Source organism: Octopus sinensis, unplaced genomic scaffold (assembly GCF_006345805.1).
Source record: "Octopus sinensis unplaced genomic scaffold, ASM634580v1 Contig12082, whole genome shotgun sequence".
Taxonomy (NCBI): domain Eukaryota; kingdom Metazoa; phylum Mollusca; class Cephalopoda; order Octopoda; family Octopodidae; genus Octopus; species Octopus sinensis.
Genome location: NW_021832533.1, coordinates 1 through 20,922, shown reverse-complemented (window position 1 = coordinate 20,922; position 20,922 = coordinate 1). Strand labels below are relative to the sequence as shown.

Here is a 20,922-nt window from a genome sequence, read left to right as displayed (position 1 = left end):
ATAATGGTTTCCTTCGAGGTACTCGGCCATATAAATTGCATTCATGTAGTGTCTTTTTTATTGTAGATTTTGATATTTGAATATCAGAATAAGATTCCAATTGTTTTGCAATTGCAGATAAAGAGATTCTTGGATTTTTTTCAGCAGAACGTCTGATCAGACGGATAGATCTGATAGATAACTTTTTCGGTCTCCCTCTTTCTCCATTTAAAATGCCGTTTATTCCGTTTTTTCGGTATTTTTGTACAATCTTAGCAACGGTGTTCTTGCTATTCTCAAGTTTCTTGGCAGACACTTGCATTAATGAAATAGTGATTACAATTTCTCCAAGTTTCTTTAATTTGAAAATATTTCTCCATTAGGAAATGTAACGTTATGTTGAATTGTAATTATTACTGAATGTCTCGCAACATGTTCTCCATTGAATTCACAGTTGTTCAAATAACTAATTTAAAATAGGCAATTTTAAAAACTTTTTTTTTTATTTCTATAAGAGTTTAAAGGTTAAATTAATCAGAAATTAATCGGCCAGCAAGCCGGATGGAACAGCTGTTCCCACGCACAACGGCCAACAGGATCCTTTGGATTAGGAATGTAAATTCCCTAGGATCCTTGGAGCGTAATGAACAGAGGTGGCCAAGTTTCTTCAGATGATCAACTGTCTTTGTGCCAAAGACGCACGAAGTCTCAACAACAATTGGCCAAAACCAAAAGCCGTCTAACAAGCCCCGGTATTTTTCGGATTTTGTATATTCAGCCCTATTAGCACGGGACCCGGGCAGAGAGGCGGATTCGTTGATGGCCGACTTAGAGAAGGAATCAACACACGTGGCATCCCAAACTAGTGGTTTACCAGCGTCGAAAGCGAACAACGTCGAGCCATCAGGCCTTTTTCCATCACCACGGTCAAGACCAATTGGCTCAAGGACAGAAGGATACCCTGCCTTTTCGAGGGCATGGAGAATGATCTTGTTTAGAGCCGAATGACGAGGTATGCGACCTGCGCTTTTCTTGCAGGAAAGAGCATGGAGCCCGTATGTGTCCATCGTTGATCCACACCGGCAGGGGTGGGGATTACAAATCGGTAGTCTGAGACGAAGGCATATTCCAATACGGAGGGCATCAGAGTCGAGGCAGGTATCCAAATGGGTCGTGGGAAGGCAGTTAAGCCAGGAGCCAGAATACGGTTGGCGACTGGCACGGAAGCAAGCTAGTCTGTGCTGGTCCAAGAGACGCTCCAACGAGTCAACGTAATATTCACAAATAATTTTGTCCCATTCACGTTGGAGAGATCGTTCTGACGGTAAGACGAAATGCTTTTCCTTCCAAAGCAAGAGTGCAGAATTGATATCAGAGTCCAAAGTTGATTCGGGTGATTTTTCAAGAATCTTATGGACAAGAAGATACAATCCTGAAGAAGATGAAAGGAAAGCGGGAAGAGAAAGGTCGAGCGCGGAGCGAAGCCCCAGACCGCCAGAGGATACAGGAAGTTTGGCCTGACACCAACCAACGTCATCAAACTTGACATTAAAAATCTTCTCAGCGGAACAACGCACCAGAGCGTCGAAAGAATCCAAGGCAATAGGAATAGAAAAGCTGCGGGAACTCCTTAGGACATAATTGATTTTCGGGATCAGAAGATAATTTTTGAGAATGAAATAAGCAGGGTGGGGATCAATATCTGCAAGTTTATCACAAAGGGAAGAAAGGGCATTCCTCTTGGAATTAAGAATGCGAATGGCGGATTGGTCGTAGAAAAACTGTTTTAAAAACTGTTTTGTTAAATCACAGTCTTTTTGGATCACAAAGTGAACAAAAAGTAGGACAAGTGAAAGCATTCTAATTAAAGCTAATATTTTATTTTAAATAACTCACTGGTTAGACATTAAATTAATATATTTATTAAACTGTATTTGCTAATATATATTACTTTGCACTTATTTTCCGTGAAAATAAAAATGGGCGGTTGAATGGTTCGTTGGAGACTTGCTGATTATCCTCAATGCTAAGATTTTTTGAAGAAAGCGGGTTTGAGGACACAAACCTTCTGCCAAATATCGAATTGTCGGTGTGATTCCTGAATCTTGTTGCATATTTGAAAATCCAAGATTACAGATGCAGCGTCAATGACCCTTTTTTAATAATTCGAACTAAATATTTAAGCTATTGTTGCTCCATCTTTAGATTCGATTGTTCCCAATTTAAACATGAAAACAATCTAATTTATTTAAAAATTTTTTAGAAAAACTTAAATTGAAGATTATATTGAAGTGAATCCATTTTAAATTCTCTACTGCATCCGCCTTCTAAAACTTTCAAATAACGATGACTATTTAGTCCATCCTCTAATGCAGGGGTCACCAAACTTTTTGCACTCGCGGGCCGGATTGACCCCAACACAATGAACGCGGGCCGGAGCACGTGCATAGGATTATAATTTTACTAGAAATTCATAAGTGTGTTTTTTACAATAAAAACTAATTTAAACAAAAATAAAGTAAACAAAAATTTTAATGAGAGCTATGGAACTGTGATCTTTTTTTGATAAGTTCATCAATATTTGGTTTTAAATTGCTGCATCCTATCATGAGAATTGATTTTAAGTGTCCGTCAGTCAATCTTGCACGATGGGCAGACTTAACATATTTCATCCTCGAAAACGTTTGCTCACATTGGTAAGTTGTGCCAAATATAGAAATCATCTTTATCGCAAAATTCTTTAGTCTCGGAAACTCACCATCCTTGAGATATTCGTAGAACTCAGCGAGTTTGGTCCGTCTGTGACAATCTTTGAGCTGTTCATTTGATTGTAAGTCAATAACTTCTAATTGTAATTCATGTTGAACATTTTCAACATTACAAGAAAATGGATTTTCGAACAAAATTATATCGCTTTCAATTTTGTCAAGTTCAGAAAACTTATGTAAAAAATGATGTTTTAATTCTTTGATAATTCCAATTTGGAAAGTAATGTCGATCTCATTACAGTTTGCCTCACAAAAACTTTTAAAACAAGAAAAGTGTGAAAACTGACGTACTCCAAGTTGTGACTCGAATAACATCAATTTTTGTCGAAATGCTTTAATTATCCTGTAGAAATCACAAATTAAGTTTTCCTTTCCTTGTAATTTCAGATTTAGCTCATTCATGTGAGTTGTAACATCAACCAAAAATGATAATTTTGATAGCCAAGCAAGATCTGATAATTCGGGATAATAGTTATTTTTACTGGTTAGAAAAATATCAATCTCACTTCGGAGTTTATAAAATCTATTTAATACATTACCACAGCTAAGCCATCTAACTGCAGTGTAATATGGTAAGTCAAAATATTCAGATCCAAAATCGTCAAGTAAAACTTTAAACTGACGGTGATTAAGTGAGCTCCCTCGAACAAAGTTTATTATGCGAATAACTGGATTCAACACACATGAAATATTAAGAGCCTTCGCACATAGTGCGTGCTGATGAAGGATGCAATGAATGAACAAAGTGTTTGAAATATGTAATTCCTCCAATTTATTAGTTATTTGCCCAACTAGACCCTTTTTAGAACCAGCCATATTCTTTGCCCCGTCAATCGTAACACAACTCAGTTTCTCCCATTCAAGGTTATAGTCACTTATAGTTTGTTCCAATTCATTAAAAATATCTTTTCCAGTGGTTGTTCCATGAATAGAACAAACAGATGCCAGTTCTTCAGTTATGGAAATATTCTCATCAACTCCACGAATAAAAATAAGAAGTTGCGATGTTCCCGAAATGTCAACTGACTCATCCAATGCAAGAGAATACCACAACATATTACTTGTCTTTTCACAAATTTGTAAATATATATTTTTTCCAAGCTCTTCAGTTCTCCGTGATACAGAACTCGCCGACAAACTTATTCCATCAAATAAGGAAGAATTTAGTGGGCACAAACAATTAACTGCTTCAATAATGCAATTTTTGATATACATCCCATCACTAAAGGGTTTCCCGTGTTGTGAAATAATTTGCGTTATCTCGTATCCAGCTCTTGTTACATTTTCATTATTTTCAAATTTTTTTTTATAAGGCCTTGTTGAATTTGTAAAGTGCGTTTCAGTGATTCAACTTTATCCTCACGTAGCTTTCCAGTGTACTTGGAATATATCGGAGCATGATTCGTTTCATAATGACGTCGAATGTTATACTCCTTCATAACAGAGAGATGTTCGTGGCATATTAAACAATAAGCTTTCTGCTTTAATTCATCTTTCGCAAAAAAATACTTCAATTCCCATAATTTATTGAATACACGGCATTCGCGGTCAACCTTTCTTTTCATATTAGACATAGCAACAAAGAAAAATTTAACGTTAATGCTGATAAGTTTTTTTCGAATTAAATCTTGCAAATAGTTTAATTTTTTAATTAAAGTTTTTATTTAAGTTAATTATTAAGGTATTAATTGAATATCTCGAAATAGTGCGCGGGCCGGATAAAATGTTGTCGCGGGCCGGATCCGGCCCGCGGGCCGTAGTTTGGTGACGTCTGCTCTAATGTAACAGTATTCTTAAATAAATAAAAATTTTTCGCTGATTTCTCAAAATTATTTTCCAATCCAGCTAGTTTAAAGTAAATATTCACACCCTCCATTATGCTGTCTTTTCCTGTTCGGCAAAAGTTTCAATTTATCGATGAATAAAACATGACTTGGACAATGCCTACGGAATCGATATCCAAGTATGATTGCTACAGATATTTTAAATTAAGTAGTTTTGTAAATTAGTCTTACAAAAATAGAGAACTGTAACTATGCTGACGACCAGGATTAAAAGCACAAATTATTTTTCGACATTGAATTAAAAACGCAAATAATTTGTTATAAGAGTGGGTTAAGCGTCATTTTAATTAAAAATTTGTTTTTCAATAAAAAGTTAAGGAAATAACCAAAGAACTTAACCGATTGATGAAATTTATTTTGAAAACTGTACTACAAGATAACAGTAGTTAATTCAAATATATTATTTAAAGTTAAGAAGTTGATTTAGGAATTTCTGTAGTCTTGCTAACCATAAATCAAAAAGATGAAATTATAGCTTTCTGAGTTAAATCTTAATTCGTCGGCATTTTCAATTGCAACGACGATGGGATGTGGTTCAACTTATTTTCACATTTTACTGCTGGAGCAATTCCTACTCGAAAACACCGATGAATGCGTTCAACTAGAGATTTAGCCATTGCTAATCCGGGCCGGATTTATTTGTTTTTAGTCTCTGCTAACTATTATTGTTTATATAATGTGAAATTGCATTCTTGAATTTTTTTGATAAAACATTAAGAAATATTTTCAACGACTTGTCCGATTCATTTTTGATTGCTAAGATTAATTGTCTGTAAAATTTATCGTATGTCACAAAATCTGTGATTTTTAGAAAAAATTGCAAAAAATCTTTATAACTAAGCAAACTTTTTGATTCCAAAATGAAAAATATAATCAATAACTAAAAAATCAATTTTTAAAATTCGACTAAATGCATTGATCTAAATAACTGTTCATTCAGAAATATATTCAACAAAATATATCACATTCGACAACCAAACACAATACTCTTCATTATCACTAAAAAAAAGAGAAAAGAATTATAGAAAAGCTAATATCTAATCATTTAATTTCCTATTCAATCAGTAATTAGTAATTATTTAGTCATAAATAATTTTAACTGTTTTCTACCTCATCTTCCGACTCATCCGAATTATACGACTTCCATAACTACAAGACACTCTTATAAGGAAAGACAACCGCAATATTGTCGGCCAGTTGCTTCAACATTATCATCGAGTCAGGACTGTCCTCCGTCCCCATCTGCGAGTCCTCGACTTCCTTGACCACCCTCTCTGCTAATTCAATAGCCTCGCTGTGCTCATTTTTGATTTCATATTTAAACACAGCATAATTAAGGGCATTTCCAAGACGGGAAATATTATTTGCAGGCAATGCAGCCTCTCCTAATTTCATGGCTCTTTCATACGCCTCATTGGCCTCTTTCACGACTTCTAAACAACTGAGACCATGAAGGGTACGAGGGTAGTCCTCCGTCTTGAGCTCGGCTTTGTACCTCAAATAATCCCCGATCATTTTGCAGTAAAAAACTCGATTTTCGTCAGTGAGTTGGTCATTGAGGAGAAGTGTTCGAACAATGTCCTACAAGTAATAGGTTTATATTAATTCCAAAATATTAAATATGACGTAATATATAAATTAAATACAAACCGATATTTTATTACATATTTTTACAATTTCTTCTTTTTGTTGGTTGAGTACTTCGGATATTATTTCGCACGTGACTTCTTCTGTGTTGGTGTCTCTCAGTCGACTGAGTTGACGGAAGGCTGTCCTCATTGGGTCGATTGTGTTTTTGAAGGCCACAGAAAAGAGATTTCTTTCCTCAGTGCTGAGTTTGGGGTCATTCTCGGAGGATATCAGCTGTGATATGCTCTCTACCATATTCGGAAACATGTCCAGGTGGTCGTATAGTTTAGCTTTGGTTTTATGATATTCTCTTGTGTTCATTCTAAGTCAAACAAGACAAATTAAAATGGGATTTATAAGTTAATATATTTTATTTTTTAAATAATTATATATTTAATAAAAAGTATTTATTATATAATAAAATAATATTATTTAAATATATAAAATGCTTTAAAAAATATTAACATTTAAAAAAATAATTCAATTAATATAAAATTAAATATTCATTATTAAAAAATTAATTTTCAATTAAATTAAATTAAAAAATAATAATAATACAATCACGTTCTGATGAAGCAAGTATTCACAACCCTAGATGTAATAATAATACTAAAAGAACTACAAAAAACGTATAAAAACCTCCAAAATACTTAGACTCTGCGGTCTCCGCGTTGATAAAATATACGACGTGGATAGAAAGACATACTACATTCGATTCCAAGGGTCCCCCCTTACCTAAAAAAACCCAACAGTCAAGAAAAGCGTATTTTAGTGATCGAATCAGGCAAAAGACTTCACCTAACCTCATTTGGGTGGCCAAAAAACTCAACCCCCTCTCCTGTCACAATGAAGGTTGACATTCTCCCTCATAAAAAGCTCCGTAAAAACCTGGGATCATCTCGACTGCAGTCAATAACCCAATTGGGGCAGGATCGAGTGGTTGATTTGCAGTTTGGGACAGGAACCTACGCTCATCACCTCATAATCGAGTTGTTTGACCAGGTCTGTCCTCTCTGGGTCATTCTCAGGGGAATCTAATCCTCACTGACCCTGATTACGTAATAGTCTTGATATTGAGGTCACGGAAGTCTGTGGGGACCACTGTTGGGTCCATTTATGACGTGAATGACTACAAACACTTCCCCTCTATCACCAGAGACACGTTTTCTTTAGACTAATATGTCAGATTGGAGGAGATTATACATTCGGCACAAGGAAAGGACCAATTGAGAAGATTATTTAATCCTCATTTACGTTTGTGTGTGTTTTGTTTTATTTTAGCCTATGGAATAGCTGTGTTTGAACACGTTTTACTACAATATGATATGCTGGTGACAGTACAAGAACTAATGACCCACAAGAACTGTATTTAAATTATTATTTATTTAAATATTATATATAAATTATTTTTAATTTAAATAAAGATTTAGAAATAATGGAAAAAGTAATCAAAACTGCTCAAGATTTGTTTTATGAGGTGGTGGAAGGAACATGTCCGGCTACCTGATTGAAGCCAAAACCTCGACGGAATCTGATCCTGTGTATGTCTTGTGGGTGACGGGTAGATACGAGGACTTTATTCCTTTTCTATTTTCTCAATTTGAGTCAAAAAAGTTCAAAAAATTCCCCCTTTTCAACGAGGTTTGTTATTTTGACCGTGACCAGGCCGTGGATGTGTTTTATTCTTCGATTGAAAATGAAAAATTGACAAAAAACGCCACAAATTTGGTTTCCCTCCAAAATTTATTCCAGGAATCAACCGCCAAACAAAAAACGGAAAAAATTGTGGCTGACCACCAGAAACGGCAACATTTATTACAGGAGTCTCAGGTTGTTTATTTAAATATATAATAAAATAATTTTAAAACAATATATATTTATATATGTATATTAGAATATAAATATGAATAAGGCAGTCCTTATTGAAGAGAATATTGACTTGGTGGAGACCGTCATTGAGACACTCCTCAGAGGACTGTCCGATGGGCTCACATGGGATGGAATAGTCTCGTATGTTCTAGAACATTCTTTTGTCCACCCATTCGACCATATACGTCAAGTTAAATTAGCTGAAAATACAGTTGTACTACATTTAAAAAGGTTTATATATTAATTAATTTTTATTAATTAATATTATTCTATTATTTGGTAATAAATTATTTTATAGTGGGGACCTGCCTGGGTGTGATGTGGACATTGATTTATCCATGTCGGCGTACTCAAATGCGAGAAAATATTACAAAATCAGGAAAGAAATGATCCAAAAAGAGCAAAAAACAATCAATTCTACCGAAAAAGTACAAATCCTAAAATCAACAAACAAAGGCACTCAAATCAGCTCAAAAAAAGGCAAAAGAGTATTTAAAAAACGCCGAACAAGTGAAAACAATAAATCGTATAAGAAAACAATTCTGGTGGCCTGAATAACCCAATTTGTAGGTTCGAGAAGTTTAAATGGTTTATATCGAGTGACAACCTGATTGTTGTGGCGGGAAATGACCAACAGCAGAACGAATTGTTGGTAGGCCGACATTTGTGTGAGGGAGATGTGTTTGTGCATGCTGATATAAGCGGGGCACCGGCAGTGGTCGTGAAGGGGAGAAGGAATGTGCCTGTGCCCCACAAGACGTTGGAGGAGGCCGGGACTATGGCTGTATGTCTAACCAGTGCATGGGAGGACAAGATTTATATAGATGCGTGGTGGGTCCACTACAATCAGGTTTATTAATTATTTTATTTATTTAATAAAATAAATTTAAAATAAAAAAATAATATATTATTAATTAGGTATCAAAAACTCCTCCAAGTGGAGAATATTTGCCTACAGGGAGTTTTATGATCAGAGGGAAGAAGAATTTTCTGCCCGCCTGTCGACATATCTACGGATTTGGAATTATTTTTAAGGTTTTTTGGTTCCCCTTTGGTCTAAGATGCCCGACGAGGTTATTTGTGAGGAAGCCCCCACTGAGGACACAGCAGTGGTAGAAGAGGATGTCCTATGGGATGAGAATGACTCGGAGATGACGTCACTTCTGTTGGGATATTCCCGCCCTGTCCTTTCCGACTGTAAAAAAGTCAAAATCCCCCCAAAAGTGGAAGAACCCCAAATTGAGGAGGTCAAAAAGTCAAAAAACACAAAGAATTGGACAAAGGTATGATAGATATAGTGAATGGAAGGCCCAACGTCGTCGACATAGAAAGTACGAGGAGGAGGAGGAGGAGAGGGCAATTCGGCAGGCCATATGTGGGGTAAGGGAGTAGTCTTACCAGTAGAGAGGAGTGGCCAAGGAAAGGAAGGAGGAAGTGGAGGAGAGCAGACCAGGGGAGAGAAGGGTAGAACGAGTGTGTCCAGTGTTGTGGAAGGAGAGTAGAGAGGTGTGTTGGTAGGTGTATTGGCAGGAGGCCTTTGGGGGGTGGAGTGTGGCACCCTCAGAGGGGGATGAGTTGTTGTATGCAATGAGTGTGTGTGCTCCCTACTCTGCCCTGTCGACGTATAAGTAGTGTTGTGGGTGGATTGTAGATATAAAGTTAAGTTGTTGGGTGGGGTGGGGAAACGTGGGAAGGGTACTGATGTGGTGAGGAGTGTTTAGTGTGTCGACAGGCATTGAATGTCCTCATTAATAGTGCTTCTGGGGTCGAGAGGGGGTTGATTAAGGCTCTTGTGGTTGAGTGTTTTTAGTGTTGTGTAGGAGACTGACTTGTCCAGAAGTGCCCCTCATGGTCTTAAAATTGTCTATAATTCTACTTTGGCTAAAAATAAATGATTTTTGTTTTAATTTTTGTAATAAACGAATTTGAATTTAATTGGTTGTATGGACGAGGTGGAGTGTTTAAGGAAAGAATTGATGACGAGAGGCAATCATGGGATTAAATCATTCGGCCGGTGCTTTTTGTGGTTTAAAAAAGTTTATTTCGAATTATGGACGACAATGGGAATAAATCCCTTAATTTTGAAGAATTCAAAAAAGGCTTAAAAGATCAAAATATCAACTTTTGTGATGAAAAAATACAAAAAATATTTACATTTTTTGACAAGGATAAATCCGGAAGTCTTTCATTTGACGAATTCCTGCTGTCCTTAAGAGTTAGTTTAAGCTATCATACCTAAGCCTCCCCTCAACGAAAACCGCATCAGCGTGGTTAGAAAGGCTTTCAGTAAACTCGATGCCACAGGGGACGGAATCGTGACAGTTGCAGACATACAACGAAATTATTGTGCAAAAAAACATCCGAAATATTTAAATGGTGAATGGTCTACTGAAAGATGTTTTTCTGAGTTTTTAAAGCAGTTTGATTCGCCTGAGGATCCGGATGGGAAGGTCGGGTGGTTTGTGAGTGTCTTTTAGGTTACTTTTGAGGAGTTTTTGAATTATTATTCATCAGTCAGCTCGTCGATTGACCACGATTCTTATTTTGATTTGATGATGAGGAATGCCTGGAAATTGTGACCTTTCTTAATTTATTCGAATTAATTATTCATTTTTTGGTTTACTTATGGAATCTTATTGAAATAATAAGTCATTGATAATCTACCAACCAAAAATGATTTTGTTTTCAGTTAAATAGTATTGATTAATTGGAGATGTGATTTATGGTTAATTAAGAATGAAAAAGTTTGAATGATCAGAATAATATAAATTTGATTAAGTATGTAATCATTATTATTATTATTAATAGTACGTACACATAACCAAAGAAATGTTAAATTAGCTAAGGTCCCATTTGTGCCGCACGTTGAGAAATCCTGCTTTGAGCATATACTCGTAGGTCTTCAAGGTCGTCAGCACATCGAGTTTTCCCTAAGTACGTTTCCAAACAGCCTCCATCTTGATTCTAAATATCGATGCTTATTGGCAGCAATCGTGTCATAACGTATAATTTTCTGTTAGGAATCTTTTTTGGCCATCCTAGGCCCCAGTAGATTGCGTAGTTGTTTTCTGTGAAACGTGTCCATTTTATGTAACTCTGTCTCTATGACACCCCAGGTAACCGAGTTGTACATTAGTACTGGTTTTATATATGTGTTGTACAGCTTTAGCTTGATGTTTGTTTTTTGAAGTTTTTGATGATTCCATATCTTTTGCATTTTCTTGTACATTGCAGAGGGTAAAACTCTCCGGTACATCATGTCCTCACTATCACCAAGTTATGATCCTAATTTCCTTTTTTTCCTCCAACTTTCATCAATATTTTCGATTCCCTTGCGATTCTTACGTGTTAAGTATTTTGTTGATTAACGTGAAATTTCGTCCGGAGTTTTCTCCAAAACAGATGCAAGTTCCTGATCATTTTCTGACACAAAGTCTATGTCGTCTGCATATATAATTTCCATCGGCATCGATCCTTCGCACTTTGTTCTGAGATCTCTCAGGTATACTATGAATAGAACGGAAGATAGAGAGTCCCCCTAAAGTGTTCCAATTGTTGTCCCGAAAGGATTTGATAACTCGTTTCCAACCCGTACAGTTAATTCGGTTTTAGAAAGTAAGAAACGGACGAGCCTAGTGCTATCTTCATCAAGAAAACTCCAAATAACGTCCAACAACGATTTCCTATTGGCAGTGTCAAACGCACTGGACATGTCCACTCCCAGAATTTTAAAGTCATTTTTGTATCGTTGAAACATAGCACATATCCATCTATGAGACCAGACAGTGTCTGCAGTCGAGCGACCCCTTCTGAATCCATTCTGTCCTGGCGACAGAAAATCGCAAACATCAGAAGATATCCGATTAAGAGTTATCAGAGATAGAATTTTTCTTAGTGTCTTCAACTGGTCTTGGTTTTTTTAGCGTCCCCTTGCTCTTTCCTGGTTTATGTAAAGGAATTAAATTCCATCCCAAAGTTTTAAAAACTGAATGTGTCTCAAATTCCATATTGAAAATGTTCGTAATGGTGGCTGTCAATTTGGTTGGGTTGAACCAATCTAAAAATGGAATCAATATTTTGTTTTTTTTGTATTTTTATAACTTTTAACAGAAAAATGCACTCGATCTTTGCAAATTGGCCATATTTGTTTTCTTGTAATTTCTTTGTCAGTTTAAACAAATAAAATCAATAATTTTGAAAAACAATGAGCAAATAATTTTTTAATTCTATAAATTTACTTAAAGACGTAGTAGGTTGTATTGAATCAAAATTCAATTCTTAATTTTTTTATTTCTTTCCTTTTTACTTTCTTATTAAAGAAATTAGAGAAACTTCATGTTAATTCTCAACATTTGCCAGGATTTGTCTCTCAATTGCAGTTAATTTAGCTGCAATATCTATTTTGTCCACATTCGTTGTTTTTTTCAAATGTTTATTCAGTTTTCTGACTTTTCTATAAGATTTTGATTTAGAGAGAGGATGTATACATATGATGTGTTTGTCATCGACTTATCATTATATAAGTTCACAGATTTTCTTATTTGCAAATATCTTATAAATAGTATCAAGTTAGCCAATTTTTGTTTAATTTATAAATAATTGTGATTTATTTACGGATTTGATAGAAGTGTCCAGTTATTTGTCCAAAATGCTCGAGAGGTGAAATATTTGTACATCCAGGATTAAAAAATATTGTTTTCAATACGCCTCAAAATATACGTGCAAAGTAATATATATTAACAAAAAACAGTTTAATAAATATATCAATTCAATGTCTAACCACTGAGTTATTGACAATAAAATATCAGCATTAATTAAAATGCTTCCATTTGTACTACTTTTTATTCATTTAGTGATACAAAAAGACTGTGACTTAACAGAAAGGTTTTTGAAGAATTGCTTAATTTAAAAGATTACTTAATTTAAACAACTGTAGTTTCAATGGAGAAAATTCTACGACGGAATATGTGCGTTTTCTTAACATAATGAGAAACGTTACATTTCCTAATGGAGAAATATTCTCCCATCTAGAACATTTAGAACACTTGTAATCAATATTTCTTTAATACTAGTGAGTGTAATGGAAACTCGCTAGAGAGAATTTCAAAGAACTCATTTGGTGTGTTGAATGAGTTATTCTATATGTATATTTAAATATTTCGAATTATTAGAAATCTGTATGACTGTAATAACCTTCGTTACGTCAATGTAGATAGTTTTGCACGTCTAGCCGCATTATCAAATCTGTACAAATCTTATTCTAACATTAAAGTCACATGCCGTCAAATACTATTTTTCAGTCGCCAAAAATCAGTCGTCCTGTCAGGCTTTAGTATTTTAAATTACTGACTGTGTAGTTTTTATAAAGACCAGAAAATGTGCATGTTCACAAACGGGTCCCAACCCACACTGTATACTTTGTTATTCTCATATAAGAATTACGACAGTGATGAATGTACCAAATATCCGATTAGTCGACAACAATGCGGAAATAAGATTAAATCAAAATCAAAAGACAACCCTCACTATGGAAGAAGCATATGGTGTGTTTGTATACTCACATTAGATTGCAACTTCTGTGACCACCCGATCCCCAATAATATGATCTGCTCAAGTGAATGTAACTGAAAAAATATTCTAACGATATTCATTAACTAACCTAATTATTTATTCTAATATTTCTTGTTCCCGCTTTTCTTTATTGTTACATGCACTAGTCAGAATTTAAGGCAAACTTGCACAAGTGATTGCAATTGCTATTAACTTCATTTAAGTGGTATTGCTTAAACACATTTTTGGAAAGGGTCACCTGTGACCCATCCGAGCACCGGTAAAAAAATTAAAAAAAAATTTTCTGCATTTTGGTTAAAATGAACAACTACAATGTCCTCGACTTACATGATGAAGTCCTTAAAACCTTTCCCCCAAAAAATCAAAAAATTATTTTCTGCATTTTGATTAAAATGAACAACGCGAATGTCCTCGACATTCATGATGAGGTCCATTAAAACCTTCAAGGCAAAAATCTCACGTATTAAGAATATCCTTGATGAAAACGACAGCGAGAATATTAACAATGATGAACTCCCAATTATTCGCGATAAAGAAATTCAATTCATCCTATGTTTTTCTCTTTAAAATTAAATGCATATATCATTATCGACCATGAATCAAAATTAAAGCTATTATCATATTTGACTTTGACAGAATGTGCAATCACAGATTGCACGACTTTGAATAGAGTGTGCAATTAACAGATTTTGAAAAACCACTTTGATAGTTGAAACCACATTAGCACAATCATTAACACAATTTACCACCAATTGACGCACGACCTTGAATAGAGTGTGCAATTAACAGATTTTTAAAAACACTTTGATAGTTGAAACCACATTAGCACAACCATTAACACAATTTACCACCATTTGACAGCGCAATCAGAAGAATTTGCGTAAAAATATTAACTATTTACTTGAGTTTTTTGTAAAGATAGAATTTATTTTCGGTATGCCTCTTTTCCTAAACTTTTTTATTATTCAAAAATAATTTTTTAAATAGATAACCGAAGGAGGAAAAACGAAGCTGAAGAAAAAACGGTCAGCTTAATAAGGTAATTAATTAAATCTTTTTTGTGTGTCGCTTTTTTGTGTGTCGCATTCTTGCCTGCCGCATTTCCGCCTGCCGCATCTCCCCCTGCCCCATTTCCGCCAGTAAAAAATAAAAAAAGAAAAAAAAGGAAATTACAAAGGAAAAATGAAAAAATTAAATATAAAAAAAAATAAACCACAAAAAATGAAAAAAAAAGTTTGCAATGACAATAAACAAGGCCCAGGGACAGTCATTAAAGGTAGTTGGGTTATTTTTAGAGAGTGAGTGCTTTTCACATGGACAGCTGTATGTGGGATGCTCGAGGGTAGGCAGAAGAGAAAATTTATTCATATATGCCAAGGAAGGACGGACGACAAACATCGTTTATCAACAGGCGATAGAATAGGGTTACATTAAACCAGGTAGTTTTATACATCTACATAAACTTATAGTTGTTTGATGAAACAGGCCCTCCGCAGGAGCTAGGTCGCGGTGAGCGAAGCGAGCTGCCGAGCTAGTGTGCAATATAGATTCACAAAATCTTTTTGAACAGACAATGTGGATAAGGCGCAGTGTTTGTTATGCGATGCTTTACTTGGAAACAATTCATTAAAACCTGCCAATTTATTAAGACACAAGCGTTCGGCACACTCTGATAATACAGATAGTCTTGAAGTAATATATTTATGCGAAACTACAATGTCTTGTTTATCATTTATTAAAAATAAGTCTTGTAATCGATTGAAAGTTGGAGATGATATGCAATAAAAATCTATAGGGGGTACGCGGGATTTATTTTTAACCCCAAGGGGTACAATTTATCAAAAATTTGAAAAAGGTTAAGAACCGCTGATCTAGATAGCCTCCGAAAAATCCCATTCTCAAGAAGAGCGTCTGCCCATCCATGTTTGTGTGTTTACAGGCATAATCAACGTGTTTGGAGTTAATATCGCCGACAATTATCCAAAAGTTATTCGATTCGAAGCAATTTCGAATGATTTGCTAGACCCAATCAATTTCCATTTTTTAACACGAAACTGACAAGTTCAGAAAGTATTTCTTCAACAATTCTACAGTTTTTTTCACTAGGTTATTCATGTAAAAATTGATGTTCCAGTGCCTGCGATAGCGCCCTTCCTCCAAAATATTCCAATAGACTGGTACACCCAGAAAACCAGGCAAAGTGCTCGTTGGAACCACAGAAATACACTTCTTTTTGGACTCCTTTTGCAAAGGACGTGCCCTTCTCTACAAATGACATACCTTTCCTGATTCTTACAAAATTTAGCAATATTTCCATAGCCTTGACAGCGGAAGCATTTTGAAAAGGTTTTTTAAACCAGTGAACTTTCAAATTCAAAAATCCATTTTTATTCCCAATCGCATCAGGGAAGCTGCCTCAGCAATAAATTCAATACTCATTTTTAAAGACAACTGTTTTTCTCAGAGTGTTCTAGCTTGAATATCGCTGATAGAGATGATATCAAATCGGCATCTTTCAACCAGAAAAGATTTTTTCAAGAAAAGTCGTGCAGTTCTAATTTCTGCAAGTCGAACAGTATGCCCATTAAAACCAATCGGGTAAACCAATGTCATTTGTGTTAATAGCAGTCCACGCGAGGGTCATTTCCCTTACCTGTAAACCAATCAGTTATGTCCTAAGATTTATTTTAGACATGAATGCCAAGAATACAACAATCTACATTTTATTACAAAAAACTAACAAATAAAATTTCTTAAAAAGATAAGCTACACCCTGCGAATATAAAAATAGTCTCTAAATAAATGACCAAGTTCTAATAATCACAAATAAAGGGCATCAAAACTCCAAAAGGTAACACTAATCTAACCAATATCTTTATTAAAAAAACAAATCAGACTGCAAATCCACTCCTCACAGTAGAAGTAACAGAGGAACATGTCTAGACGTAAATAAAGTGGGTAACCCTATTGGTGGAGTCCTTAACAGTATAAAAGACATTGCCAAACTCAGCCAACCAATTGGCTTCTACTGCAGTGACACATTGCACATATTCCTACAATAAAACACAACCACAACTTTGGTGGTCATAAACAACTCGTGGTACACAATATAATCAGGAGTGAATCCCATTCCAAAAAGGGAACTGGAGGGGTGCACGTGACAGGGAATGCCCGTCCTCAAGTCAACATACTGAGCAATGCCCTATGCACTAATGAGTGGAGAATACACCTTAATACGGGCTGCCTGGTGGAAATATGAGGAACAAATACATTTCCTGATTATATCCCACTCACTGCCTGTCGAGATTAGCTTGATGTGTTTAGACTCCATAATCTCGGCCAACTGCTGTCTAACCTCCCTCACCTACACTCATCGACGACTCACTGACCTTCCTCATTGCCTTTGCGTGGATAAAGTGATTTGTACACCACGATGGAGAATATCCATTCACCCTCCACTGCTGGTAAACATATAGTAGAGTCAGATGGTCACTCTCGGGGACCATAAACTTTTCTCTCAACTGATCTGCCTCTTCCTCACGTCCCTTTGGTCGGTAGAATATAGCCGGGACTGACAACATTGACACAATAATCTACAATGAAGCAATCAAGACCACCAATATCTCCGCACTGCATTCCATATGTTCAGACACAATCAACAATTTGGACAGAGATGGGTCTAGTGGAAAGTCCGCCATCGTCCGACCATTATCAGTGAGTCCCCCCTCGTCATCCAGTGCCTGGAGTATCCACAAATGGTACATTGAGTTCATTATGTTATCCTACACCACTAACCCTCACATATACGTGTGGAGGGGAGTCCATAAAATGAAAATTACGCAAATCACGCACTCCCAGGGACTTGAGGAGGAGGACCACATTCGATAGATTAGTCCTCTGTATTTCGGGGACAGACACATCCAACAATTCATCTCTGTATTGTCGGAGGGTGTATAGTCGATAGCAATGTCCGGGACCTGTCCTTCCTGCCCGCCCTGTCCGTTGGAGGGCATTGGCTTTGGATATTGGGAACACCTGGAGAGTGTCCATACTCATCTTGGGGTTAAAGACTTTGAGTTTGCAGTAGCCGGGATCCACCACAAACATAATTCCATCCACCGTGAGGGACGTCTCCGCGATATTGGTGGCCACCACACACTTCCTCAGCCCATCCTCACTCTTCATAAATATCTTGGCTTGCATGTCACTGGGCAGTTGGGAGTAGATTGGTAGGACTGACAGAGGAGGGGCATTCTCCAGTGACCCCAGTCTCTCTACACTTTATAACCCCCAGGCCACCCTTTAGTAGTTCACTCGTCACTTCAATGTCCTCCTGTCCTGGCATAAACACCATTATGTCTCCCTCCAGTCCCGACAAGTGGATTTGTAGGCATTGCTTGACTGCTCCGTCAATGTAGTCCTCCACCACGTTCTTCGAGTACAACACATCCACCGGGAATGTCCTTCCTGGTATCGTATAGATCGGGACACCCCCAAAAAAATCAGAAAACTTGTTGGAATCCATCGTGGCTGAGGTCACAATCAATTTGAGGTCCAACCTCACGGACAATAACTACAAATTGACAGAGAAAAGTACATCGCGGAGGATCCCAAAGAGGACATCCGTATTGAGGGACCTCTCGTGTGCCTCGTCCATTATGATCACGGAAAAGCCCTCAAGAAACGAATCCGTGAGTGTCTCCCTCAACAGGATTCCATCAGTCATATACTTAATCATAGTTTTCTACAAATATGATTAGATAATAACCTCAGAAGTGCAGTCCTCAAATCGAATGGCATATCCCACCTCATTTCCGAGGACAACTCCCATTTCCTCGGCCACTCTCTTGGCTACTGACATTGCGGCCACTCTTCTGGGCTGTGTACATCCAATCACTCCATTGGTCGCATATCCGTCCTCATACAAGAACTGACTCATCTGAGTCGTCTTCCCCGACCCAGTCTCCCCCACCACAATCACCACTTGGTTCTCCCGAATTATATTCATCAACTGACTGTCAATCCACACACTACCTCCTCTCGGAATGCAAATATGGGCAGACATGTCCTCTGTTGTTTTAATGTCTTGTTTATTGCAAATTGACTTATCGGCTTCATATTCTTGTCCATAATCTCTGCGAATTTGTGCTCTTGTTTAAAGTCCACTTCCTCTTCTGGGGTCTCCTACACACATGACTGGTCCCCTCTACCTCCTTCTCCTTCACTCCCATCACCCTTCCAATGGCAGTCCCCTCCAACTTCCAATGCTTCTGCTGGCTCTTTAACCTCTCCTTCTTCTCTCTGTACAACTTGATACTCTTACAGCCACGTTTGGCCACCTGGGCCATATCACAGCTCGGGTCCTCTCATAAACCACCACTCCTAACCTTCACAGGCACCACAGGCTCCATTTGCCTGGTAAACACATTCTCCCCTTCCAAAAATGGGGGGACCATATGCTTGATCAACAAATGCATTCTCACGTTCATGGAGTCGTCCTCGTCCAGACATGCCCTCACTTTATTGACCAGTCCTGACCCATACATTTGATTCATTTCCCACATTTGGTTGTCCTTCAATACAATCACATGATTACTTTCATAATCTGACGTTGTTGGGCTGTCATATTTCGTGCCTTTTTTTCTTTGAGTTTCTCTTCCTTGAGACGTGTATATTCCTCGCTCATATCAGAAAAGGGGTTGAGGTACTCCTCCAACCCTTCCCCTGTGCAGTACCAATCACGATCCAGCACTTTCTCCTTCTCTTCATATTCTGTCTTCCCTTCAATAAATTTTTGACTGTTTTTTGAATCCGGGTAGTTTATTGGTGTCACTGGACAGGCTGGTTTCCCGCCCTCCTCGTCCCATCCTCGTCTCACAGGGGACTCTGATTGGCCATATATAGGTACCCTTAATTCCTATTTCTGGGGTCTGAATGTAGTCTGAGTACTTTCTTCTGCTTCGGGATGAGGCTGGGGGTGAATGTGGGGGTTATACAAGAGGAATGTCGTTTTTTGGAGTGGGAGTAATGTTTGTGAGATCTTTCGTCTTTTTCGTGTTTTTCTTTTCGGGATTTTTTTATATTTGAGATTTTGTTGTGGACTGAACGTTCGGATGAGGGGGTTTGGGGGTCGGGATTGCGGTATTGTCTGAGGATTAGGGATGGGGAGTTACTTGTTTTGGGTGGATTCGGTTTTGGGAGGGGGAGCTTTAAATTCGTCCTTTTTTTCTTTTTTCATTATTATTAGACCGCCGACCTCATTAGGGTCTGATCCTTGAAGCACATATCCTGTGTTTTTAAATTCCATTTAATCTAATAAATGTGACTTATTTCTAAATCACCACAACACACGATTGATTTAAGATACTATTAATTTTTTGAATAATTATTTTATTTAAAATAAATATTAATTTATTTACCTATACAATTTTTAATTTATAATTAACATATATTAAAAATACTAAAAAAAGAAATCATGTTTTAATTAGAGACTGATAAAAAAAGAACTCTATTAAATATTACTTAATTTTATTACTTTTTTTAAATAAAAAATAAAATAATTAATTTTGATTCTAGTTGTGACATATGGTGTTTACATCGAAAGGGAATCTAATAGAATGTGATCCACACATAAAGCAAATCTTAATGAAAATTGACGACGACTGTTCCTCTTCTAATAAATTTATTCTAAATGTCTTGGATCAAACCCACGTGTTTATTTCCAAAGGGTCCCTTCCTTTCGTTAACTCCAAACTTGAGGAATATTTAGAAGACTTTTCCTACCACGCCCACATTGACCAATAAAACCCACTTTCTTAATTTCTCTTTGACCTTTTTATATAATTTGTCTTAAAATCGTCCTAAAATGTCATAAAAGTATCGAAAAGTTTTTTAAAAATGTTAATTTTTAAATAAATTTTTCAACTGTTTTAAATCGTTTATTCTAAAAAATAATAAATTTTATAAAAACTGTTTTTCTCGTCGTATTTTAGCAGATTCGACAGATTTAATCTGTCTATAATTAAATAATAATTTTTTCAAACTTTTTCGACTTATTTGAACTCAGAAATTTGTCAATTTTGTCGGAAGGACTTTGGAATGGCAAGTCAATGTCCATACAAGTCTGGTCGTCCTTCGACTCAATTTCTGGATTGACTTATCACTGCCTTTACTTTGTCGCCATAACCTGCCTTTTAATTTGCGTCGTCCTTTCTTGTCGAGGCCCGACTGTTTGAGTGATTTGTTTGTGATTACTGTTGATG

At 36.5% G+C, this 20,922-nt stretch overlaps 1 protein-coding gene and 2 pseudogenes across 1 annotated transcript; 1 reads left to right on the top strand and 2 right to left on the bottom strand.

Moving 5' to 3' along the window:
* Positions 1–6,031: 6,031 nt before the first annotated feature.
* Positions 6,032–6,541, bottom strand: LOC115229196 (14-3-3-like protein GF14-E; the record flags this gene model as incomplete). The annotated part of the gene is made up of 2 exons (XM_029799592.1): positions 6,242–6,541; positions 6,032–6,172 (listed from the first exon to the last, which is right to left on the bottom strand). Coding segments are annotated over exons 1-2 (441 nt in total), but the record flags the coding sequence as incomplete, so codon positions are not given.
* Positions 6,542–10,049: 3,508 nt separating this feature from the next.
* Positions 10,050–10,676, top strand: LOC118761315 (annotated as a pseudogene).
* Positions 10,677–17,864: 7,188 nt separating this feature from the next.
* On the bottom strand, positions 17,865–19,546 carry LOC115229195 (annotated as a pseudogene).
* Positions 19,547–20,922: the final 1,376 nt, after the last annotated feature.